The sequence below is a fragment of the Ranitomeya variabilis genome, chromosome 2 (assembly GCF_051348905.1).
Source record: "Ranitomeya variabilis isolate aRanVar5 chromosome 2, aRanVar5.hap1, whole genome shotgun sequence".
NCBI lineage: Eukaryota > Metazoa > Chordata > Amphibia > Anura > Dendrobatidae > Ranitomeya > Ranitomeya variabilis.
In genome coordinates this window covers 10,802,992-10,829,825 of record NC_135233.1, presented here as the reverse complement: position 1 = coordinate 10,829,825, position 26,834 = coordinate 10,802,992, and the positions used below count along the sequence as shown (strand labels likewise).

At 51.3% G+C, this 26,834-nt stretch overlaps 2 protein-coding genes across 10 annotated transcripts in view; both read right to left on the bottom strand.

Annotated features, from left to right (window-relative positions):
• Positions 1-3,224: 3,224 nt before the first annotated feature.
• LOC143804168 (alpha-1,6-mannosyl-glycoprotein 2-beta-N-acetylglucosaminyltransferase-like) lies at positions 3,225-6,326 on the bottom strand. 8 transcript variants are annotated; one of them, XM_077281984.1, is made up of 3 exons: positions 3,775-6,326; positions 3,533-3,585; positions 3,225-3,373 (listed from the first exon to the last, which is right to left on the bottom strand). In XM_077281984.1, exon 1 carries the CDS (start codon positions 6,171-6,173, stop codon positions 4,905-4,907), a length of 1,269 nt encoding a protein of 422 aa, XP_077138099.1. In that variant the 5' UTR covers positions 6,174-6,326; the 3' UTR covers positions 3,225-3,373; positions 3,533-3,585; positions 3,775-4,904. The 8 variants fall into 8 exon arrangements, with proteins under 8 accessions (XP_077138099.1, XP_077138092.1, XP_077138098.1 ...); XM_077281981.1 differs by lacking the exon at positions 3,225-3,373 and adding an exon at positions 3,669-3,721 and having other exon boundaries at positions 3,484-3,622; positions 3,768-6,326; XM_077281977.1 differs by having other exon boundaries at positions 3,533-6,326.
• A 7,279-nt stretch (positions 6,327-13,605) lies between these two features.
• RNF8 (ring finger protein 8) overlaps positions 13,606-26,834 on the bottom strand; it is a 31,937-nt gene continuing 18,708 nt past the window's right edge. For both annotated transcript variants that reach the window (XM_077281974.1, XM_077281975.1), the window contains exon 8: positions 13,606-14,070. In XM_077281974.1, coding sequence (XP_077138089.1) covers positions 13,823-14,070 — 248 coding nt within the window. In that variant the 3' untranslated portion in view covers positions 13,606-13,822. The remainder of the gene's footprint in view (positions 14,071-26,834) is intronic.

Below are 26,834 nucleotides of genomic sequence, written 5' to 3'. Positions count from 1 at the left end.
TCAGAACTTTGGGAAAGATGAGTATCAAGTGCTGATATTTACACATGGACAATCTGTTCGTAACTATTTCATCTATTTTTATGTTTTGCTGCAATGTGGTTTTTCTGTGGACAATTCAATAAACCACTACCTTTTCTATGAGAATATCATGACATTTTTCTTTAAGAGTAATGCACCTGGTGAATAGTCTTGATTAAATAAATGTGCAAAATAAGCATATTTAACACTCCGCTTGTCCTCAATGCCACTTCTTGTGCCACCTCCCATTCCTCACCACTTCTTGCACCACCTCCCCGCCACTTCTTGCACCATCTCATCCTCACTTTTTGCGCCACCTCCCTCTTCCTCACCGCCACTTTTGTGCCACCTCCCCCTCACTTCCATTTCTTGCGCCACCTCCCTCTTCCTCACTGCCATCTCCGCTTGTCCTCAATTCCACTTCTTGTGCCACCTCCCTCTTCCTCAGCACTTCTTGTGCCACCTCCCTCAGCACTTCTTGCGCCACCTCCCTCCCTTCCACTTCTTGCGCCACCTCCCTCTTCCTCACTGCAACTTCTTGTGCCACCTCCCCCTCTTCCTCACCAATTTTTGCACCACCTCCCTCTTCCTCACTGCCACCTCCGTTTGTCCTCACTTCCACTTCTTGTGCCACCTCCCCCTCTTCCACAGCGACACTTTGCACCACCTCCCTCTTCCTCTGTGCCACCTCCCCCTCACTACTTTTTGCACCACCTCCCTCTTCTTCAGCACTTCTTGCACCACCTCCCCTCGTCCTCACTGCCACTTCTTGCACCACCTCCCCTCGTCCTCACTGCCACATCTTGCACCACCTCCCCTCATCCTCACTGCTACTGTTGCATCATCTGCCCTCGTCCTCACCACTTGCACAACCTCCCCTCGTCCTCACTGCCACTTCTTGCACCACCTCCCCCTCTCCCTCACCACCACTGTTGCGCCACCTCCCCTCGTCCTCACCGCTACTTCTTACACCACCTCCCCTCGTCCTCACCGCCACTTCTTGCACCACCTCCCCTAGTCCTCACCACTTCTTGCACCACTTCCCCCTTTTCCTCTCCACCACTGTTGTGCCACCTCCCCTCGTCCTCACCACTTGCACAACCTCCCCTTGTCCTCACTGCCATTTCTTGCACCACCTCCCCCTCACCACCACTGTTGCGCCACCTCCCCTCGTCCTCACCGCCACTTCATGCGCCACCTCCCCTCGTCCTCACTGCCACTTCTTGCACCACCTCCCCTCGTCCTCACTGCCACTTCTTGCCCACCTCCCCTCATCCTCACTGCCACTGTAGCATCACCTCCCCTCGTCCTCACTTCTTGCACCACCTCCCCTCGTCCTCACCGCCACTGTTGTGCCACCTCCGCTTGTCCTCACTGCCACTTCTTGTGCCACCTCCCCCTTCCTCACTTTTTGCACCACCTCCCTGCCACTTCTTGCACCACCTCCTCATCCTCACTTCTTGCGCCACCTCCCTCTTCCTCACCGCCACTTTTGTGCTACCTCCCTCAGCATTTATTGCTTCACCTCCCCTCGTCCTCACTACCACTTCTTGAGCCACCTCCCTCTTCCTCACTGCCACCTCCGTTTGTCCTCACTTCCACTTCTTGCGCCACCTCCCCCTCTTCCACAGCGACACTTCTTTTGCACTACCTCCCTCTTCCTCACCGCCACTTTTTGCACCACGTCCTCACTGCCACTTCTTGTCTTGGATTCTAATATTGTTGCTCGTTAGGCAATGTTCACACATGTAGTTTGTAATGAGAAATTTGGAGCAGATTCACCACCAAACACGATAGAAGCTGTGACGTCCGGCTCCGAGCGCATCATACATGGGAACGAAGAAATGCTCCCCTTGTGTGAGAGGAATCAACACATTAATACTTTGGTGCATTTTATGCCACCGGTTTTTGCAGTAGAATGGCACCAAACTGCTCCCTCGGCTGCACCCCATACTATACAGATATTGCAGCGCTCTGCACATGCCATTCTTCTCCTTCATACGTGCACTCAGACTGCAACCGATCTGTACAACCAGAGCTGCAGTGTAAAGTACGAGGGAAAGATGAGGAGCTTGAGGCCCTGAAAAGAAGGAAAGTGTGGGGAATAGATTTGCTCAGACTCCCACAGACACTGCAGCTGACTGAGAGTCACTGATCAAAGAAAATAAAAAACATGGAAGATAAGTAGCGGTTGTGGAACATTAGAGGGCAGGGATGTCTGGACTTTTGCATCATCACAGATTCTGGTAATTGCTTCCTCCAGGACAGGTCTGGTCAGATGTAAGCGCAGCTCTGTGACTAACCACAGGGTGGCAGCAGCACGTCACAGCTCAGCAGCCCAGGCCCATCTGCAGCCGATCAGCGCCATCTTGTGGTCACACACAGAACTGACTCTAAACACCTGACCTCTCCATTAGGCTACTTTTACACTTGCTGTCTTTTTTGCGGGTTGTATTGTCGCAATTTTCACGGTCTGCCTCAAAAATCTTGCGGATCGCTGTTTTTCTAGTTTCAAATACTAGGGAAAAAGTAATGAAACAAAAAAAAACGGCACTCCGCAAAAACAAGCTTCCATTATTTTTGCGGCCCCACTGATTTTCGATGGGGGCCGTGTCTGTAAGCTGTGAAAAATATCAAGCAGGCTCGATATTTTTTCACGGCTGTAAATACGGCCCTCACAGCAATACATCGCTCCAATGAATTTTTGCGGCCCCATAGAAATGTATTGGGGTTGCAAAAACACGGCAAGTGTAAAAGAAGCCTGGCGATTATGGAAGCCGCAGGATCTTCAAAAATTAATTTTTGCATTTATCAAATTTGGCACAAAATTATCACGTGGCTCCGACCGCACTGCTACAATGTAACCAATAAAATAGCAAGTATCAAACAATTCTGAGAAATTCTATAGGAGGAATGGACGGTTGTGTCAGTCAGTGGCGGCAGCACATTGTGGGGTCCTCGTGTGCCCCCCATCTCATCCTCTGCGGTCAGACACCTCAGTCAGGATCAACTGCACAACCTTGTATATCAGAATCTCTGCAATGAGGGGCCCCGCAGCCAACCAGGGCGAGTCCTGCACCTTCTGGGGGCCGCCCCATCAATCCGCTCTTTATTTCATCATTACCGTATTTTATGACTGCAGCAGCGACGCCGTCCGTCCCGAGCACCGAATGTGGAGACCGAGAGAGAAACTCAGAAAACACAAGAGCAAAAGATTAAACTTTATATTTCCGTGAATCAAGAAATTCATTATAAAATCATCTGTAATTCATTAAATACAAAAGCAGAAAAGACGGAGGCACGAGGCACCTGACGCCTCACAGACCATACATGGCACGGGGGTACAATGAGGCACCTGACACCTCAGAGCGTATAAGGCACCTGACAGAGCGTATAAGGCATGTGGGTACGAGGCACGAGGTATCTGACACCTCACAGAGGATATACAGCATGTGGGTACAATGAGGCACCTGACACCTCAGAGCGTATAAGGCACGGGGGTACAATGAGGCACGGGACACCTCACAGAGCGTATAAGGCACGTGGGTGCAATGAGGCACCTGACACCTCAGAGCGTATAAGGCACGGGGGTACAATGAGGCACCTGACACCTCACAGAGCGTATAAGGCACATGGGTACAACGAGGCACGAGGTATCTGACACCTCACAGAGCGTATAAGGCACGGGGGTGCAATGAGGCACCTGACGCCTCACAGACCATACATGGCACGGGGGTACAATGAGGCACCTGACACCTCAGAGCGTATAAGGCACCTGACAGAGCGTATAAGGCATGTGGGTACAACGAGGCACGAGGTATCTGACACCTCACAGAGGATATACAGCATGTGGGTACAATGAGGCACCTGACACCTCACAGAGCGTATAAGACACGTGGGTACTATTCTGCCCACCCTGAGTGAGGCACGAGGTGCTCAGTAACATCCTGCCTGGCAGCGTCACAGGTGCCAGCCTCTTATACATGGCATTAGCGGTGCCCGTTGGGAGGCTGACCACCATCACCGTGATTAAGGCTTACAATGCACCAACCTCGCACCTCAATGATATCACCAGCACCTGGCACACCGGGCGGCACCTGGCACGCAGCTTCAGTGCAATCGTCTGACATGATGGAGGCGCGAGGCAGCCGATGAACACTCAGCATTTGGTACATACAGCTTCTATCCACCCTGATAATAGGCGTCATTGCCAGGACGGAGGCGCGAGGCACCGCACCCTGCATCGTCTCATCCAGTAAACAGATTATATGTGCAGTTAATAAAGGGACGGCGGCTCTGACAGTTCATATTTGTTATGTGCACACAGAGGCGCGAGGCACCGGAGATCTGTCAGCGCTCGGTATGTGGATTCAGGCAGGACACCAGCAGACAGGAGGGAATGCCGGGAAACTGGCGGAGCAGAATGTTGTGCAGCCGCCCCAAAACAGGACCGACCGGCTGCTCATTAACCCCTGCAGTACTGGAACTGCGCCCCTGAGAGAAACACCAGACAAGGGAGGGACAGCGGGGGATATGGTGGCATTAGTCTGTGCCCCCTCCCAGCAAACAATAGGTTAAGTCATCAGCCAGCACTGCTCTGTGGAACTACATCTCCCAGCATGTCCTGACCACTGCAGCCCAGTGGTGTTGTAGATAATTGTGGGGTTTTGGCTGCGGACGGACCCCCATCCTGCTGTGGTCGGGCGCCGCTGACTCCACGTAGGAAAATGGAAAAGTCAAGAAAATAATTTATATTTAACAAATTCACTTCTTTTCCCGGAAGAACCAAGATGGCGGCTCCGGGCATCGACATAACAAGCAGCGATTCCCTGGTATCAGCGGCAGTAATCCCTGAGTGTGGAGAGCGGTGGTCATCGGCTGGACATTCAGAGCCGGGCATAGGACTGGCACAGTGTGTGGTCCCGGATGTCCCCCCAGCCGCCGTTCTTCATGGCCGGGGGGTTGCGCACTTCTTGCTGCCGGCTGGCTACAGTCATGGTCTTTGGGAAGAGTTGGCCGCTCAGTTCCCGCACTTTTGCCCGCAGAGACTGGGAGGCGGCGTCGATATTGGGGCAGGGCCCGGAGCGCCCGCACATGTCGCCGTCCTCAGCCTTGGCGGGCAGCGTCAGCACTCGTGGTTGGCGGGCGGACAGCACCTTGAGCGGGTGTGCCAGGCAGGCGGCAGAAACGTGCTGCAAGCTCCAGTCCCAGTTGTAGTCATCGTAGGTGCAGAACTCCGCCAGGCAGCCCATCAGCTGGTAGTATGTCTCTCGTGGCATGGTGATGGCGGCGCTGTGCCGCGAGGCCACAAAGCTGCTCAGCTCCATCTGCTGCGGCTCCGGGGTGGGCTCCGGGACACTGCTGCCCCCCAGGCTCAGCATGTGGCAGCCTTCCTCCCGGCATTGCTTCTGCATGAGCCGCAGGACGTGCAGCCAGTCCGGGAGCAGGTAGTCACCCTCCTCTAGGAACAGGACGTGCTCGCTGTGCCCGCTCAGCTCCCGCACCCGCTCCCAGGAGAAGTGCAGCTTCCACCACCAGTGGTGCTTGTGTTGGGTGAAGGCGGCCTCCCGGTAGTGCCCGTGGCTGTCGGGGTACTCCGCGTTGGTGCAGCCCTTCAGCAGGGCAGACTCTTTGGGCAGATCCCGCGGGCAGTCGGCTGGGTCACTGCCAGGAAACTCATTCGGGTAGAAGCTCAGACTGTACGGGAAGTAGAGAGGCAGCACCCGGCAAAAGTCTATGGCCCTCATGGCTTCGGTGGCCTCTGGGCTCGGCTGCTCCATGCTCAGCACCAGCAGGAGGCGGCCGGTGGCACCGGGCCCAGCGCTCTGCAGAGACTCGGCCAGTAACTGCAGCCTGGACCCACTGCCCGGCCCCCCGTGGACCTGCACCACCACCACCAGCTCCGGACGACCAGGAAACAGTTCTGCGTTGAGGACCGGCTGGCGCAGGTTGTTACGGTACGCTGCCAGTCTCATGTGTAGCGGGGCACCCTGCGGGGGCCGGAAACCAGAGGGGTCTCTCCTCTCACCGGACAGCGTCTCTGTGGGGGGAGCGTCGTCCAGACGGGAGGACGTGAGCAGCAGCCAGGTGCCGAATGCCATCCCCAGGAGCAGCAGCAGGGCGGCGATCTTCTTCTTGTGCAGTGTCAGCCGCATGGCAAGAAATGGGCACCGACGGGGGAGGGGAGGGGACGGGACTGAGAGCCAACAAGGCGCCCCTGCCTCAGCCGAGCCGTATCCCCTGCGACTGCACCGTGCAGCAGCCCCCAATATACACCCCCTGTATAGCCACAGCCCCCAATATACACCCCCTGTATGTCCACAGCCCCCAATATACACCCCCTGTATATCCACAGCCCCCAATATACACCCCCTGTATATCCACAGCCCCCAATATACACCCCCTGTATGTCCACAGCCCCCAATATACACCCCCTGTATATCCACAGCCCCCAATATACACCCCCTGTATATCCACAGCCCCCAATATACACCCCCTGTATATCCACAGCCCCCAATATACACCCCCTGTATATCCACAGCCCCCAATATACACCCCCTGTATATCCACAGCCCCCAATATACACCCCCTGTATATCCACTGCCCCCAATATACACCCTGTCCCTGTATATACAGCCCTGTACCCCACTATGTACCCACAGCGCCAATATACGCCCTCTGTATACTACACCCTGCCAGCAGCCCCCAGTATACAGCCCTGTACCCCACAGACAAACTACACACTCCTTGTACAGCGCTAGATAACCACTGCCCCTGCTGTAGACCCCTGTACCAGAAGCCCCCGCTATATACCGCTATACCCCCCAGTACATCACAGCCCCTCACACTGCGCTCAGTCGCCCCTTCCTGCTATCACTTCCTGCCCCGGTTACTCCGTCTCTCCCGCGGCCGCAGTGTCCGCCCCTCCCGGGCTCCGCAGCCCCTCAGTCTCCGCCGCCCGCGGCTCCTCCGTCCTCCAGGTACCGAACACCTGAACTGACTGCTCGGACTTTACCCGTCCACGGGCTGCGTGACGTCACGCCCTGACCACCAATCACACAGCACTGACGACGCACTGAGCGGCGGGACCGCCCACAGGGGAGTGTCCAACACAAACTTTCCGCCAATGAGGAGCGGGGTGAACGCCGGGTCGGCCATGTCTACTAAGGGCACAGCTGCCAGTACATCAGCAAGTTCCTTAAACGTCAGAGCGTAAGGAGTTAATAGAGGGGGGGGGGGGGGGGTGTCCCGACTATAGGGGGGTCTGACACTCAGGGGGCACCAGCATTGGATGTGAGTAACATAAGTACGAGGCCGCGTGCACACGGTCCGTGTCCGGTCAGTAGTTCTCGCCAGCAATGGCTGAGAATCCAGAAGTGGGGACGAGTTTCTATTACTCTTTTCCTCTGTTCCACTGTTAGTTTCGGCTACAAATCCTGATGCAAAATCCGGAATGTGTGAACGTTGCCCGAGGCTCCGGCCGCCACAGACTTTGTGCAAACAACAAGTTTCTGCAGTTTTTCTCGTCACAGAACAGTAAATAAGTCGCAGTTACTTTCTGTCTATGATGGCGGAGCGCTGACACCTGATCGGCAGCAGCGGTGCGTCCAGCAGTCTGCAACCGAACACACGGTGAGCGACTGGCGGGACACACAGCGACGACTCGTAGACCGTGGGGGCGGCGGCTGTACAGGAAGGACGACGCTCGCAGGACGGACGACGCTCGCAGGACGGACGGCGCTCGCAGGACGGACGGCGCTCGCAGGACGGACGGCGCTCGCAGGAAGGACGGCGCTCGCAGGACGGACGGCGCTCGCAGGAAGGACGGCGCTCGCAGGAAGGACGGCGCTCGCAGGAAGGACGGCGCTCGCAGGAAGGACGGCGCTCGCAGGACGGACGGCGCTCGCAGGACGGACGGCGCTCGCAGGACGTACGGCGCTCGCAGGAAGGACGACGCTCGCAGGACGGACGGCGCTCGCAGGACGGACGGCGCTCGCAGGACGGACGGCGCTCGCAGGAAGGACGGCGCTCGCAGGACGGACGGCGCTCGCAGGAAGGACGGCGCTCGCAGGAAGGACGGCGCTCGCAGGACGGACGGCGCTCGCAGGAAGGACGGCGCTCGCAGGACGTACGGCGCTCGCAGGAAGGACGGCGCTCGCAGGACGGACGGCGCTCGCAGGACGGACGGCGCTCGCAGGAAGGACGGCGCTCGCAGGACGGACGGCGCTCGCAGGACGGACGACGCTCGCAGGACGGATCGCAGGACGGACGGCGCTCGCAGGACGGATCGCAGGACGGACGGCGCTCGCAGGACGGACGGCGCTCGCAGGATGGTCGCCGCTCTGTGTCTTACATTGAAGAGTAAGGGTCACCTGTGACCGGCGAGAAAAATCCAACACATTAGGAGCAGGAGGTCACAACGTCACCATAGGGAACCATCTGATGTGACGTCACCGGAGAATCAGAGTAACCTAAAGGAGGACAGCGGCGCAGCACCCACGTGACAGGAGGATGACCAATAATGCGGGAAAAAGGGCAGCACCAGAGTGCGCAAAGCCTTCATAAAGTGAGCCCCATAAAATGCTCCATACAGTATAATGAGCCCCATAAAATGCTCCATACAGTATAATGTGCCCCATATAATGCTCCATGCAGTATAATGAACCCCATATAATGCTCCATACAGTATGAGCCCCATAAAATGCTCCATACAGTATAATGAGCCCCATATAATGCTCCATGCAGTATAATGAACCCCATATACTGTTCCATTCAGTATAATGAACCACATATAATGCTCTATACAGTATAATGTGCCACATATAGTGCTCCATACAGAATAATGAGCCCCATATATTGCACCAAAATATTTAACTCCATATATTGCTCCATTCAGTATAGTTTACCCCATATATTCCTCCATACAGAATAATGAGCTAAATATAATGCTCCATACAGAATAGGCCCCATATAATGCTCCATAAAGAATAGTGAGCCCCATGTAATGCTCCATACACAATGAGCCCCATGTAATGCTCCATACACAATGAGCCACATATAATGCTCCATACAGTGTAATGAACCCCATGTAATGCTCCATATAGTATAATGAGCCACATATAATGCTCCATACAGAATAATGAGCCCCATATATTGCTCCATACAGTATAATGGGCCCCATAAAATGCTCCATACAGAATAATGAGCCCCATATATTGCTCCATACAGAATGGGCCCCATATATTGCTTCAAACATAAATAAAATATGTAATACCTCTCCTCGCTGGCCAGAGGTCTGGACTCCTCAGCATCGGCCTTTCATCTCCCTGCAGTGACTGTTCAGAGCAGAGCGCGCTATAGTGACGTCATTGCGCCCTCTGACCTGAAACGTCACAGAGTCAGAAGATGTAGAAGAACGGGGAGAGGTATCACAAGTACTTGGTCCCTGAGCAAGTGGGGGAGGGGCATAGTGCGCCGGTGTCCCCGACAGTGAGTGGGCCCTCCTACCGACTGCTCAGGACCCGGAACTTGCCCGGGTGTCGACACCGACCCTGCCTGCAAGTCACCAGAACTACTACCCTCATCACTGCCACAACCGCCATCATTAGAGGAGCAACACATTGCTCTGGAGCTGCCATAATTGGTGCAACCTGTGCGGCCACACAGGGGCCCAAGAGGTAAGAGGCCCCATTTCTACCTCCAAGTTTGCATTTTTAGTAGCTCTTGGGCCCATTTATTGTTCTTGCACAGGAGCTCTTCTCTGTTTCCGCCAGACCTACAGCCCTGACCGTCATCACTATCACCCTCATCATAAGGTTTGGAGCCATGAAGCGCTGAGCAGCTGTGACACATCCTCTGTAATGATGGGAGTGATAGGCAATTAGTGTCGGCTCCTGTGTGATGGCGGATGCTGAGGATAATGACATTTTATATCCAACTGGACCAGAAGTCTCCAAATCCTGGAAACTGGGCTCCGCCATGTGAACAAGACCCAATGATCGCTGTCTTCAGAGGTTGTCACCCAACTTTCCTGGTGCCCTGGACGGAACATCTGTCTGCACGTTTAGCAACATGTCCTCTCGGCCGCTTCTGGAGATCCAGCGGCTGCAGCGAGTCTTACAGGCAATGCTCCTTGGGAGAAATATGTAAATGAGCTGCAGTATCTTCTGGGCCGGAGCTCATTAGCATCTCCTCATCTTATACTCGCCCAGAACTGAGTATCATACCCTGAGAATGTGGGGGCACCGGCGGCCCCTGACCTCCATGTCTCACCCCTCCCCAATAAATGGCCCCAGCCCGACACTAGGGGAAGGTGTCACCCTGTGTCATTACACGTCTATGTGCCGTGACCTCATTTATAAGCCTATAAAGACCGGGGTGTGAGACACAATGCAGGGCCGAGGCCGGAATATCAGAGGTCACAGGAAGCTTCATCATCATCATCAGCCGAGCTGTAATACCGGGCAAGAACATGGGCCGCAGTGGCGCCATTTCTGAAACAATGCAGCCGTGTTATTCTAAGCACCAGTAATTGCTTTACGAGACCTGATACGTGAAGAACTGCTCAGCTCGGCGCATCACATTACAGGGATGCCGGCACTGCTGTATCAGGAGGTGGGCAGCGCTGATGACAAAGTGTCTGCACGTTACCTGCCGGACTGTACAAACCCGACGGCCCATGTGCAATTTAACTGCCGACAGTGCGTGTTTCCTGTCAGATATGGGCAGACAAGACGTCATCAGCAACACTCAACCCTCGAAACAGAAGTGTCTGGACAGGCTGCAGGATGATGTGAGCTGCGGGGCAGGACGACAGGCTGCAGGACTGGTGCGAGCGAAGGACAGGCTGCAGGACTGGTGCGAGCAGAGGACAGGCTGCAGACTGGGGTGAGCGGAGGACAGGCTGCAGGACTGGTGCAAGCGAAGGACAGGCTGCAGGACTGGTGCGAGCGAAGGACAGACTGCAGGACTGGTGCGAGCGAAGGACAGGCTGCAGGACTGCTGCGAGCGGAGGACAGGCTGCAGACTGGGGTGAGCGGAGGACAGGCTGCAGGACTGGTGCAAGCGAAGGACAGGCTGCAGGACTGGTGCGAGCGAAGGACAGACTGCAGGACTGGTGCGAGCGGAGGACAGGCTGCAGACTGGGGTGAGCGGAGCACAGGCTGTAGGACTGCTGCGAGCGGAGGACAGGCTGCAGGACTGGGGTGAGCAGAGGACAAGCTGCAGGACTGGGGTGAGCGGAGGACAGGCTGTAGGACTGGGGTGAGCGGAGGACAGGCTGCAGGACTGGTGCGAGCGAAGGACAGGCTGCAGGACTGGGGTGAGCGGAGGACAGGCTGCAGGACTGGGGTGAGCAGAGGACAGGCTGCAGGACTGGTGCGAGCGAAGGACAGGCTGCAGGACTGGGGTAGAATGGAGGACAGGCTGCAGGACTGGTGCGAGCGAAGGACAGGTTGCGGGACTGGTGCGAGCGGAGGACAGGCTGCAGGACTGGGGTGAGCGGAGGACAGGCTGTAGGACTGCTGCGAGCGGAGGACAAGCTGCAGGACTGGGGTGAGCGGAGGACAGGCTGTAGGACTGGGGTGAGCGGAGGACAGGCTGCAGGACTGGTGCGAGCGAAGGACAGGCTGCAGGAGTGGGGTGAGCAGAGGACAGGCTGCAGGACTGGGGTGAGCGGAGGACAAGCTGCAGGACTGGTGCGAGCGGAGGACAGGCTGCAGGACTGGGGTGAGCAGAGGACAGGCTGCAGGACTGGTGCGAGCGAAGGACAGGCTGCAGGACTGGGGTAGAGTGGAGGACAGGCTGCAGGACTGGTGCGAGCGGAGGACAGGCTAAATTTCTCGGATTATTTTATTTGATTAGTAACTTCCTTCCTTATTTGAAGGTTTCTCTGAAAAAAAAAAATCAGCAAAATTTTGTAACATTTTAGTAAAGTGAAACCAATCTGTACAAAGGTTTCAGTGCCATCCCCTCCCCCATCAGGACAGATAAGATCAGCGATGAGTTCTGCTCTGGAGGTGAAGCACTTCCTGCTGCAACCATTATTCAGACAGAGAAAAGTGCTCCAGTGTCCAGAGCACAGAGGAACCTAAAATATTTGGTGGACAGCACAGTGAATGCCCAGGCCCCTGGTGGTCAGTGGTACACGCTCACGCCCGGGCCCCTGGTAGTCAGTGGTACACGCTCACGCCCGGGCCCCTGGTGGTCAGTGGCACACGCTCATGCCCGGGCCCCTGGTGGTCAGTAGCACACGCTCATGCCCGGGCCCCTGGTGGTCAGTGGGTTCTGGACACTTCATTTCCTGGTGGTGGCAGCACCATGACCGATCTTTCTCTGGTTGGCACTAGGCCCCTGGTATTAGAGCTTTTTATTGTTCCTTTTGTCCCTAATATCCAAATACTTTTTTGGGACAATGTTCTGACCGCGGCAGCTGGAACTCTCTGTGCTTCCACTAATCTGCACTGTCATCCCCGCCGGGGTCCGCTGTGCGCAGCAGGCAAAGATTTGTCTTACAATGTGGTTCCCAGTGTGCAGAGTCCAGCACGGAAGGGGTTAATCATGGACCCACAGAACCAGTCCAACGAGATGATTGATGTCGGGGCACGTGGGCTCTGAGGCCTCCAGCTGGGGCGCGGGTGAGGTGTCCCCGGGGTGCGGATCCTGACACTCACCAGAGGGGACAGGAACAACAAACCTGGCAGAGGGGGCTTCACAGGACCCTAGATAATTACCCCCACAACTGTGCAGTGACACAGAGGAAGGAAGACGCGGATTCAATGGAATTATTGGGGCGTCCTCTGGTGGGACACAATCGTGATTTACCATTGTATGAAGAGGTGATGCCACTGCAAACAAGCAGAGCTGAAGTGTAAAGCATGGTGGAGTCTACGCCCCGGCCGATATGTAGGTGCAGCCAGTGATGTGCATGGAAATAAATAAAGGCTAGGAATCAGCCCAAGGCGCAGTCACGGCGACCAGTGACCCGGGCAGAGGGGGCGGTGCAGTCACGGCGCGACCAGGGACCCGGGCACAGCAGGGGACGGTGCAGTCACGGCAGCAAGTGACCTGGGCAGAGCAGGGGCGATGTAGTCACGGCAGCAAGTGACCTGGGCAGAGCAGGGGCGATGTAGTCACGGCAGCAAGTGACCTGGGCAGAGCAGGAATGGTGTAGTCACGGCAACAAGTGACCTGGGCGGAGCAGGGGCGGTGCAGTTGCAGTGACCCGGCAGAGCACGGGCGATGTACACACAGTGACCCGGCAGCGAGGTGGGCAGTGCAGTCATGGTGATCAGTGACCCAGCAGCAAAGAGTGGGCGGTGCAGACCTAGCAACCAATGACCAGGCAGGGAGGGGGCGGTGCAGTCCTAGCAACCAATGACCCAGCAGGGAGGATGCGCTGCAACTACAGCCACCAATGACCCGGCAGGGAGGGGGCGGTGCAGTCCTAGCAACCAATGACCCAGCAGGGAGGATGCGCTGCAACTACAGCCACCAATGACCCGGCAGGGTGGAGAGGATATGGTGACCCGTGATCCCGCAGAACAGGGTTGAGGCAGATAGGACAATTGAAGACCCCCAACACCGGCGGGCAACTGAAGAAGTGTAATCATTGTATTACCAGAACAAAATGCAGACATTTTACAACCAGACCCAGTCGGTCCGATCCTGTACAGAACCCAATACAAAATAAATATCGCCCTCCCGACAGTGCGCAACGCTCTTCACTCCACCTGCAGCCGAAAAACTAATTCTTAGCAAGGGCAGTGAACGTTGCAGAGTTTTAATCCGCCCGCTCCTTCGACCCCTATGCTAAAGAAAAGAAGTCTTCATCGTCATCATCATAATCATCATCATCATACATGTAGTCATCAGAGAACAGATCCTCCCGATCGTCACTGTCAAATTCATCGTCAGAGAAGAAGCTGTGGAACTCCTCACTGTCAGACAGGTCGTCCATGTCCTCACTGCTGGACAGAATGGATAAGTCAGAGCGAAGGGGGCTGTCCTCAGTGTCCGAGAGGACCAGGATGGGGGTGGTCGCCTCGTCTTGATCTGCAAAGAGACAGAGAGAGGGTTACACACTGCAGAGCGGGGACCCATGCAAGAAGGAGGGGAGATTACACTAAATGAAATTCTCACAATCAGTAACTATCCCGAAAAGGAGGAAGAATTGGAAGCATTAAAGAAAGCAGGAAGCATGAACACACAACTTATCAATTGTTAAAAAGGAAAAAAGAAATGTATATTAAATGGAAAGAGGAGGCAAATCTAAAGAAGAATATGATGCTGTCTGCAGGGAATGCAGGGCACGAGTTAGAAGAGCTAAAGCCACTAAGGAAGTGAGGCTTGTGAGGGAGACTAAAAGCAGTAAGAAAGGATTTGGGGATAAAAAGCAAAAGAAAAGTCAAAGATGCTATAGAATGAAAAGGGTGAAGTGGTCAAAAATACTGAGAAGCCGAACTTATAAATTCCCAATTTGCCATCTATGTTCTCTAAGAAAGAAAATCTAACATCAACTGATCTTCAGGGAGCCATCAAAGGAAGAAAATAATCCAGAAAATAATCCATAATATCCATAAACAGAGAGATAATGAGGGAACACTGAGCTAATTTACATGAATGTAAACCTCCTTGTCCAGAGAGTTACATCCTATGATACAAAAAGCCGGATTACTTACCGGTAATGCTCTTTTAATGAGTCCACAACAGCACCCACATGAGGGGATCTGCCCATAGGAACAGGAAACCTACAGAATAAAAGGAGGCGGTCCCCCTCCCCACCTCAGTTTAGTTTTCAGAGTACGAGAGGATCCGCAAGGTTTTAGTTCAATTTATATCAGGTAACGTCAATGCCTTAAAATACTCTATACGGCAATCCACTGTCAGTTTAAAAGGAAGAAATCGTGTATGACCAGGGAGGGTAGTGAATGGGTGCTGTCGTGGACTCATTAAAAGAGCATTACCGGTAAGTAATCTGGCTTTTTACCCTTCGCCACGACAGCACCCACATGAGAGACTTTCAGAGAAATGTCACCTGGGTGGGATTACTGTGCTAAGGACAGCTCTACCAAAAGCCAAGTCAGCAGATGTGGATAGATCGAGTCAATAGTGGTTGTAGGAAGTGGAAGGTGTTGACCAGGTTGCGGCCTTACATATTAAATCAATTGGCACGTCTGCTTTCTCCACCCAGGAGGATGCCATGGCCCGTGCAGAATGTGCTGTTAAGCCCTCCGGAGGAACTTCACCTTTTAAAGAATAAGCCACGCAGATAGCTTTTGTGACCCCCACATCCTTTCCTGTGGCCCAGAAAGGACACAAACAGAGCCCTACTCTACCTCCAGGCCTGAGATCTTTCTATATAGCTCAAGATGGCTCTTATCTAGGGTATAGAACTCTTGTTCTTCTGGAGTTACTGGAGTATCAGAGAAGGAAGAAATATTTCTTGTGACCTACGATAGCTAGATGCCACTTTGGGAAGGTATGAGGGGTCTGGTTTAAGGATTATCCGGTCTTGGAATACTAACAGGTAGGGTGGGTCTACGTCGAGGGCCTGGATGTCACTGACCCTTCTGGCTGATGTTAAAGCTACCAATAGAGCTACCTTAAATGACAAGATATTTAAGGAAATAGAATCTAGCGACTGAAATGGGGAACTAGTTAAGGCATCGAGGACTAGGTTCAAATCCAATGGAGGTAAACGTGGTATGTGGACCGGGTTACTTCGCTCACATGCCCTAAGGAATCCCCATCTGTCCCCTGCTATATTGCACCCATACAGGGCCCCTAAGGCTGAACTCTGTACTTTTAAGGTGCTTACTGATAACCCCAGTTCTCGACCTTGCTGTAAAAATTCTAGGATGGCCAAGATTGGAGCCTGTCTAGTGAAAGGTTCCGTATGAAAATTTAAGAATTTTTTCCACACTCTGCTGTATATTGACGTAGTAATTTTTTCCTACTTAATAACAGAGTGTTTACAAGATCCTCAGAGAAGCCTCTTGAACTTAATAGCTGCCTCTCAAATTCCACGCCGTCAAGTGTAGTCCCTTCACCTGAGGGTGGAAGAATGGCCCTTGAGATAGCAGCTTCGGGTCTGATGGAAGAATCCAAGGGTCGCATAGTGACATGGCTTGGAGACAAGAGAACCACGGTCTCTTCGGCCAAAAGGGTGCGATAAGGATCCCTCCTGATCTTCCGGTGCACCAGCGGAATTAGTGTCATCGGAGGAAAGGCATACGCTAGATCGAACTTCCAGGGATCCTGAAGACAGTCCAACATGTCTGGATGGTCTATTTTGTTCAGGGAAGCCAACATTTGTACTTGTCTGTTCTCTCTGGTGGCGAATAAATCTATTTGTGGAGTACCCCATAATTTTACTATCTTTTTGAATATATGATTGTTGAGAGTCCACTCTCCCTGGCGTAGCATGTTTCGACGTGCTCTAGTCTGCTCTTGTGTTCTCTATTCCTTTGATATGAAGGGCTGTTAGGGATGAAAGATGGGATTATGCTAATTGGAAAATATCTGCTGCTATGGACATAAGATTTTCCGATCGTGTCCCCCCTTGACGGTTCACGTATGCCACTGCGGTGGAATTGTCCGACAAGATTATTACATGTGTTCCCTGAATCTGTGGAAGAAAATGATTTAAAGCATGACCAACCGCTTTTAACTCTTTCCAATTAGAAGAATAGAGTGACTCTGCAGGATTCCAGAGATCCTGTGCTAAATAGTGTTGAGCGATACCGTCCGATACTTGAAAGTATCGGTATCGGAAAGTATCGGCCGATACCGGCAAAGTATCGGATCCAATCCGATACCCGATACCAATACAAGTCAATGGGACTCAAGTATCGGACGGTATCCCTGATGGTTGACACATTTTAAAATGCGCGCGTGTCCAGCCTCCCGTGACGTCACGGCTTGTGATTGGTCGCGTCGCCCATGTGGCCGCGACGCGACCAATCACAAGCCAGAACGTAATTTTAAAATCCTGAAGGACCTGAAATTACGTCACGGCTTGCTGTGATTGGTCGCGTCGCGGCCACATGGGCGGCACGCGACCAATCACAAGCCGGGACTTCACGTAAGGAAGTAAACGCGCGAATTTTAAGCAAACAACGCTGCCGGTTCCCTCGGTGAGGTCCAGGCTGCGTCGGAGAGGTGAGTATAGCAATATTTTTTATTTTAATTCTCTCTTTTACACATTATTACATTAATGTTGTTTCGATACCGATACCCGATACCACAAAAGTATAGGATCTCGGTATCGGAATTCCGATACCCGATACTTGCGGTATCGGAATGCTCAACACTAGTGCTAAATGATCCCCCATGTGGGCACCCCATCCCGAGGGGCTAGCGTCAGTGGTGATTATCCTGGAAGGCTCTATTATCCAGGGTACTCCTCTGGAAAGGTGGTCTATATCCAACCAACAGGCCAGGGATTCTATTACACTTTAGGAAAGAGTTAATTTCCTTTCCAGATGACCCTGTGAGATCTCCTGAACATATAGGATTTCATGTTGTAAGGTCCTAATATGATACTGGGCCCATGGAACTGCTGGAATACACGAGGTTAGGGATCCAAGTATAGACATGGCCTCCCTTAGTGACATCTTAGGATTTTTCCTTGCTAGTGTCACCTTCGATATTATTGTCAATTTTTTTGACTCTGGAAGAAAACACCTCTGACTTACGGAGTCTAGATGTAGTCCTAGGAAGGACTGGAAGGTTTCTGGAACCAATCTGGATTTTTTGAATTTGACGATCCATCCTAACTCCTGCAGGGATGCAATTGTATTAGATAGACGATCCTCACACTGAGAGTCAGACCTTCCCACCACTAGAAAATCATCTAGTTACGGTACAATTAACGTGTCCTGTTGGCGCAGGTAAGCCATCACCTCTAGGATTACTTTTGTGAATACACGAGGAGTCATCGAAAGACCAAAGGGCATTGCTGCATATTGGAAGTGACGAACCTGTCCAGCCAGGTTGACTGCCACTCTCAGGTACCGTTGGTGCTTGGTGTGTATGGGGAGATGGTAATAGGCTATTACGGTGATATAAAAAAGAATTTAATTTTTTGCGGTTAATAATGGTTCAGAATGAACCGTCAGGTTTGGTGATCAGAAATAAAGGGGAATAAAACCCCCTTCCTTCCTGATCTTTGGGAACCTCTATCAGAACTTTTCTAGATAGTAAGGACAGGATCTCTAATTCAAGAGCCGTTTGTTGTTCCGGCATCCTAAGAGATGTTACTATAAATGAATCCAGAGGAATTAGTTCAAATTCTAATTTTAATCCGAACTCTATGATGTCAAGGATCCACTGCCTTGATGTTATAAGTCTCCATTTTTGGAAAACAATTTTAGCCTACCACCAACTTGAGGAGAAGAGGAATTTGTTACGCCTTGCCCCAAAGGATCCACTAAACAAGGCACCTTTCTGTTTTGTGTCCTTTGTCTCCCAACAATCTCTTTGGGTTTCGAATGTTTTATTCCTGATAAAGGGGCGTCTTGTAAATGCTCTCCTGTAGGAAGGGAGAGATTTATTAGGGGATCCCTTCTTTCTCTCCCCCGCTTTGGTCAGAAGATCATCTACCGTCTTTCCAAAAAGGAACTCACCCTGGCAGGGGATAGCACACAGTTTTGCTTTTGTCTGTGCGTCTCCTTTCCAGACCTTTAACCAGAGTGCTCGCCGGGCTGTGTTCGCCAATCCAGCTGACCTGGCTGCCAAACGTAGGGAGTCTGCTGATGTGTCCGCTAGAAACTCTACAGCTTCCTTTATTAGAGGGATTGTTGGCAGAATTTTATCTCTGGGTATTTTGCCTCTAATCTGCTCCTCCAATTGATCCACCCAAACTAATAGTGATCTGGCGGTACATGTACTGGAAATGGCTGGTTTGAATGCCCCCGTGTTGGCCTCCCTTGATCTTTTTAACATGTTTTCAGCCTTACGATCTAGAGGGTCCGGTAAAACCCCTGAATCTTCCACTGGCAGTACAGATTGTTTTGATGTGGATGCCACCGCGGCATCCACCTTAGACCAGGAACTTAGTTCCTCATCACTAAAAGGGTAGTGTCTCTTCGAGGATGACGGTAAAAATCCTGGTAGGTTCTGCTTATCCCATTCCTTTTTAATCAATTCTTTTATAGTTGAGATTACCGGAAAGGTTCTACGCTTTTTCTGGGCCAACCCGGCAAACATTATGTCCTGTGCGGACTTAGATCCTTTTGTATCAGGGCATCCCATCGTATTTCTGGCAGATTTAACTAAATTATCCATGCTACCATCAGGGAGGCAAAGACAACCTTCATATTCTGATGAACTTGATTGGGATTCTGGAGTGTCAGAGGATTTATCCTGCACATCATCTGAATCTGAGCTGGCCACTGGTGAAAGGGATCTTCTCAGAAAGCATGTACTTGAACCGCTGGCCTGCCCCAAAGTCTGTATTTCTTCCCGAATTATGGCTCTTATGTCCGTTGGCATCATTACCCTTTCTTCCCGTAAGGTTAGACTGATGCAGTCGGGGCATAATCTTTTAATATATGAGTCCGGGAGGAGCTGCGTGCATAGGGCACATTCTTTGTGTTTGGACTTGTGTGTCCATTTCTTAGTCTAAAAGAAGAGGGGAACATAGGAGGAATAGATCAGCTTATATAAAAGGTTTTAACGCTCACCCAGTGTAGCTGAAAGGTACCGGTTCTGGAGGTGGAGACACCCGGGTCGTAGGTAGTTCGTTCTCTCGGGCGACCACTGCTCTTTGCGCTGCCGCTTCTCGCGTTTCCCTCCTTGCTGGGAGGACGCTGCGCTGCTGTGGGTAGGTGCGCTTCATCAGCCAGTGAAGCAATGTTACACACACAGACTCCGTCGCGCGCCGCCATTTTTAAATTTGGCGCCGCATCGCCTGCCTCCCCAGAAGTACTCCAGCTACTTCCGGGTCATACACTCCGCTCTCCTCACCGCAAGGCAGCCGCTGCAAGTTTTGAAAAAGCTGCAGCACGCGCATCCTCATGGTACCGGGCGGCCCACCCCAGACCCGGACCATGGATCGACGGACAGACGAGGGGGGAGGTTGCAAGCAGGGGCTCCCCCATCGCTGCATCTGGCACCGCAGCCCCTGCTGTCCCCTCGGACACCACACAGGCGGATGCTTTTGGCCCAGGAATCCTCTTCACTGCAGGTATTCTGGGATTCCTATAGGAACAGGAAACCTAAACTGAGGAGGAGAGGGGGACCGCCTCCTTTTATTCTGTAGGTTTCCTGTTCCTATGAGCGGATCCCCTCTCTCATGTGGGTGCTGTAGTGGCGAAGGGTAAAAAAAAAAAAAGAGTTAGCAGAGGAAATTGAAGAACCACTAGCCAGAATCTTTGATAAATCCTGGCGACCAGGAGAAGTCCCATAAGATTGGAGAAGGGCAAATGTTGTTCCTATCTTCAAAAAAGGAAAGACGATGGAGCCAGGAAATTACAGGCCAGTGAGCCTTACTTCTATACCAGGAAAGGTCTGTGAACAAATTATTAAACTGCATGTATGTAAGTACTTGGATAAAAATGCAATAATGAACCAGAGACAGCATGAGTTTGTAGCAAACAAGTCATGCCAGACTAATCTAATTTCCCTCTATGATGGAATCACTGGCTGGGTTGATCAGGGAAATGCGGTAGATATAGTATATCTCGACTTCAGCAAAACATTTGATAAAGTGTCTGATACCATCATTATTTAAAAAAATTACCGAGTATAGGATTGACAAGCTCGAATCCCCGCCACGCACGTTTGGCACTTTTTAGACAGCCAATGAACATGTGGAGATTGCCTCACGGTCCATGCCGTAGCCACATAGCGTCATCAGGTCTATACAAGACAAGGGACGCCATGCTTGTCACACTGCACCCCAGACACAGGCAGAGCAGGGAGAGGTGTTGGTGCAATGTCACCACACATTGGAACTCAACGTTACATATGTTGGCAAGGCTTTGTGAGAAGCTGACGGGCAGTAGTTGAATACCAGCTACACCATGCACGTCAGTATTCCGGTCATCTTCCGCACATAAGAGCTGTTGAGTGGGTATGGATGTCTGACATCTGTGCAGTTCTCCACAACTTTAAGGAGTCGACCAAGATGCTGAGCGGCGATGACGCCATAATCACCGGCACTATCCTGCTTCTCGGTCTACTGAAAAGCTCACAATTAAGGAAAAGGCTTTGCAGGAGGAGCAAGTTGAGATGGAGCAAGAAACTAATAAGGGTGATGAAACACAGCCCAGCCTCATCTCATCTTGTCAATGCGGATTGGGTGATAATGAGGAGGAGGAGGAGGAACAGGAGCTTGTTGCCTCCGCTTCAAATAGTAGTAACCCCACCACCTTCATCCCATCTGTTCAGTGTGGATGGCCTGAAGACTAGGAGGAGCGGAAGGACGAAGAAGACAACATGGACAGTCGTCCTCTTGGTGGGGACAGAGAAGTCTTGGCTGTTGGCAGTCTGGAACACAAGGCTGACTTTAAGTCCCACTGCCTTTCCCAGGACCCTCGCGTTGTAAGCCTTTTGGCCAAAACTAATTACTGGTTGGTCACCCTTCTAGACCCACGCTACAAGAAGAGATCTAATAAAATGTTGCAGTACCAAAAAGCCCAAGTTGAAGAGTTATTAAAAAAAAATTACCATCTGACAACACTGGTGGCAGAGGTCACAGACACACACCAGATGCCGCAGAGGCGGGGGAACATTCTCAAAGGTCTGGGATAGTTTTCTCAGACCCTCCAAGCGACCAGGCCCTGATGCGTGGGGTACTCTGATAAGGAGGGTAACATTTAGGAAGATGCTGAAGGAGTACCTAGCCGACTGTACCAGTGTTCTCCGTGATTCCTCTGTGCCTTACAACTATTGGGCATCCAAGCTGGACATGTGGCATGAACTGTCTTCTCTGCGCCTTGGAGGTCCTGGCCTGCCCTGCCGCTAGCATTTTGTCAGAGCGGGTTTTAGTGCCGCTCTGACACCTTAGAATGCTGACAGGCTGACTCTTATCAAAATGATCAAGGGCTGGATTGGGCCAGACTCCTGTACACTATCAAATGACAGCAGCAGAACAAACTCAAACGCAGCATTTGGGGATTTTTTCTGGTGCATGCCCATGCACCACTTCCCACCCAAACATCGGTATACACTTAAGGATTTCGTCTTTTTTGTGTCGTCCTCCTCCTTCACCACCAAATCAACAAGGTGATCATGCTACCCTCACTATAATTTTTTTTAAGGGTTTTTAGGATGCCACCTCGAACACTCTTTTATATACATGTATACCCCCTAGGTCAACATGGTAAAAAAAAAAAAAAACAGTTGTGGAATTGAACTTTTTTTTTTCTATTTCACCACACTTGGAATTTCTTTCCCGTTTTCCAGTACACGACATGGTAAAACCAATGGTGTCATTCAAAAGTACAATCGTCCTGCAAAAAACAAGCCCTCACATGGCCATATTGAGGGAAAAATAAAAAAGTTATTGGTCTGGGAGCAAAAAACAAACGCAAAAACGAAAATGGGCTGCGGCGTGAAGGGGTTAATAATGGGGAAAAATGTATTCAGAGACCTTCCACTACATCTCTTCAAAGGGGTATTGGAGTGACTCCTAATTTTTGGCATCCTTTGCACTTAGTGCACACACGTTACCAGTGTAGGAGACCCACGGAAAAAAATGCTTTTCTGAGGCTAAACCATCTACTTGAGGGGAAACATTTTGAAACCAAGAGAGCCAGTGGGTTCTACTAGTATATGACCCAGTGCAGAAGATCCTCTTCTCCTCCTTATCAGGTTCATTAGTTGAGAAACACTCCACTATATTCCCCAACAGGGTTAATAAAACAACAGTCCTTAATGCTGCTGCATTAAACAAATCTATTTTAATTTGTCCTGAAAAAAGCGATTCTATTCTGTTATAATAATACCGCTCTTATCTGCAATTCTTCTATGGTGAGGTGTGCCAGTAGGTATAGCATATTACAGGGATTATTACATATTATTATTACATATTATATTATTACATATTACAGTCAGGGATTATTGCCTTATAAATTCTAAGCCTTGCTGCTGCCTGGTTCCATGGACTCATTGACCAATTTGTTGTTTTTTTTAACGGAGATCTGTACTCAAATTCAGCAAAATTAACTGATTTAATGTATCCATTCACAGCTTCTCTCTAGCATTTGTATGTAAGTGGTAGTGGTGGGGACACTTTACGCTACTGGAGCTGGAATTACCACTTCTGAACTCTCCAGCGCTTTGTTTCCATCCATTTCTGGGTGCTTTAAGTATGTTTGGGGTCATTGTCCTGCTGGCAGACCCATGACTCAGGATGCAAACCCAGTTTTCTGACCCCATGCACTACATTCCTTTTGGGAATCTACACATTTCATGATGCCTTGCACACAGTTAAGGCACCCAGTGCCAGAGGCAGCAAAACAACCCAAAATATCTTGGACCCTTCACCATATTTGACTAACTACTGTGTTCTTTTATTTGTAGGTCTCATTCCATTTACAGTAAACAGTAGAATCACGTGCTTTACCAAAACACTCTCTCTGCCTTATCTGTCCACAAGACGCCTGCTGACCCTCTAGCAGGATGTGGAGGTTTTTCACCAGCTCTTGTCGAACCAATGGTCCCAGATGTGGGCCACCCTACACCCCTTTTGGAATGTGTTGAGCAACAAGCCCGGAAGGACCAAGTCGGCATTCATCACATGGACACAAGGGAATGACACCTCAATCCACAGTTCAGCATATTGGGTCTGCCTGGAGATGCAGCAGCACATGCGTCAGGAGATTGACGAAATGCTGAAACTGGGGGTCATCCAAATATCCAGCTGCGCTTGGGTCTCGCCTGTAGTCCTCGTCCCAAAGGACAGGACGACCTGGTTGTGTGTGGACTACAGGGGGCTCAACGCGGTCACAGATGCTTAACCAATGCCGCGCATCGATGACCTGCTCAATCAGTTGGCCAGGACCATCATGGACCTGAGCCGAGGATATTGGCAAATTTCCCTGACCCGTGAGGTGCGGGAACGCTCTGCTTTCAGTCGGACTGTACGAGTCCACGATGATGCTGATCGGATTGAAGAATGTCCCTGCCACTTTTCAGCGGAAGGTCAACAAGCTGCTCAATGGATTTGAAGGGTACGAGGCTGCATACCTGGACGACTTTGTAATCTTCTGTCCAGTCTGGGAGGATCACCTAGAGCATCTGGCGCAGTTGCTTGGGCGGATTAGCGGAGCAGGCTTGACCATTAAACTGGAAAAGTGCCAGTTGGGTACGAGTAAAATCCACTACCTGGGACACTGGGTGGGTGGGGGAGAGGTGGGGCTCGGAAACTAGAGCCCAGGAAAGTGGATGCCATCACATCCTGGCCTACCCCCAGAACCAAATAACAGGTGACAGGCAGTGCCATTAACTACAGAAGGTTCGTCCCCCACTATCGTAGCCTTGTGAAACCCCTGACGGACATCACCAAGAAGAAACTGCCCTCGGCCGTCGATTGAACAAACCACTGAGACAGCCTTCTGGAAGCTGAAGACCGCCCTTTCCAGCTTCCCAGTACTACAAGCAGCTGACTTTGGCAAATCCCGTTTTGTACCCGAGTCGGAAGCTCCTGCCGAGGGAGGTGGCCTACTCCACAATGGAGAAGGAATGTCTGGCAATTGTGTGGCCCTGCAGAGTCTGCACCCATTACATACAAACACCAATTCACCGTGGAAACGGTCCACAACCTCCTCAGCTGGTTACACACCATATCCAGAATGAATGGGAGGTTGCCATGCTGGAGCCGACAAACAGGTTGCAGATGGACATGCAGGAAAACAGCGGAAAGTGATGCCCCCTAGCGCCTTCTAAAGGGGGAGGTGTGAAGAATATTGGAAACATAATTTCATGTCAATCATTTGTATCCTACTTGGCATGGGATTAAAGAACACCCTTCCTTTGTGCAGCTGCAACATCTAGCTAAGCAGGGAGTCAAGCCTGAAAAGGCTGTGAGTGACAGATCTCACACCTTGTAGCCAGCTAATCTCAGGAGAACAGATATGCTTGCAACATGGATACCATGCGGTCAAGCTGCTTTGTTTAGACAGCTAGGACTTGATAAGGAGAATATGGACATATTGTAAGTCATAGCCACAGATCGGTTACATTTTTGAGATATCTAGAATGGGCCGAATGCCTTCCAGGGTCTCGATCCGATCTAGCAGTCCAGGGAAGATACGCAGGATGGCTAGTAGGAGCCAGGTGGCAAAGCTGTTGGGTCTCAAAGCGTAGCAGGGGCCTCACTGCACTGGATCCGATGATGCCAAAACCGCCTCGCCTAGGACCATTCATTATGGAGTTATGACCCATCTTAGGTTTTGGAATTTTTAGCTGCTAGAGGCAAGGGGAAGGGATTTAGGTTTAGCTCAGAGGATAGTGACTCAAAGGGGTTAAATGATTGTGTAAAACATGGCCTATTGAGGTTGAGACGACTTACTGTAGGGGAAAGAAGTCAAGGAAAAGAGGGTAGCACAAGTCTCCCAGGTGGCAGCCCTTTCATCTGACAGGTTACTGACTTATATTCTGCAAATTTTGTTCTACCACTATTGTATTTGCATATCTGACCATTGTGTGTATAGTGTATTGTCCAGTGTGCCATTAAGGCGATTAATTATAGAATTTAACCCTGGGCTTCTCTCATCTCACACGTCCATTTATTGGCTTAACAGAACGTCAAGTTGGCAAAAGTGGGGAGACCACATTACGTGATCCTTCTGACATAATAGTAACATCAGGAGGGATGGCAAGGTGTGGGTTCATCACAGCCGTCTATCCATCACCAGAGATCAGCGGTGACATCACTGAGAATGCCTCCTATCCATCACCAGAGATCAGCGGTGACATCACTGAGAATGCCTCCTATCCATCACCAGAGATCAGCGGTGACATCACTGAGAATGTCTCCTATCCATCACCAGAGATCAGCGGTGACATCACTGAGAATGCCTCCTATCCATCACCAGAGATCAGCGGTGACATCACTGAGAATGTCTCCTATCCATCACCAGAGATCAGAGGTGACATCACTGAGAATGCCTCCTATCCATCACCAGAGATCAGCGGTGACATCACTGAGAATGCCTCCTATCCATCACCAGAGATCAGCGGTGACATCACTGAGAATGCCTCCTATCCATCACCAGAGATCAGAGGTGACATCAGTGAGAATGTCTCCTATCCATCACCAGAGATCAGCGGTGACATCACTGAGAATGTCTCCTATCCATCACCAGAGATCAGCGGTGACATCACTGAGAATGTCTCCTATCCATCACCAGAGATCAGCGGTGACATCACTGAGAATGTCTCCTATCCATCACCAGAGATCAGCGGTGACATCACTGAGAATGTCTCCTATCCATCACTAGAGATCAGCGGTGACATCACTGAGAATGCCTCCTATCCATCACCAGAGATCAGCAGTGACATCACTGAGAATGCCTCCTATCCATCACCAGAGATCAGCGGTGACATCACTGAGAATGCCTCCTATCCATCACCAGAGATCAGCGGTGACATCACTGAGAATGTCTCCTATCCATCACCAGAGATCAGCGGTGACATCACTGAGAATGTCTCCTATCCATCACTAGAGATCAGCGGTGACATCACTGAGAATGTCTCCTATCCATCACCAGAGATCAGCGGTGACATCACTGAGAATGTCTCCTATCCATCACCAGAGATCAGAGGTGACATCACTGAGAATGTCTCCTATCCATCACTAGAGATCA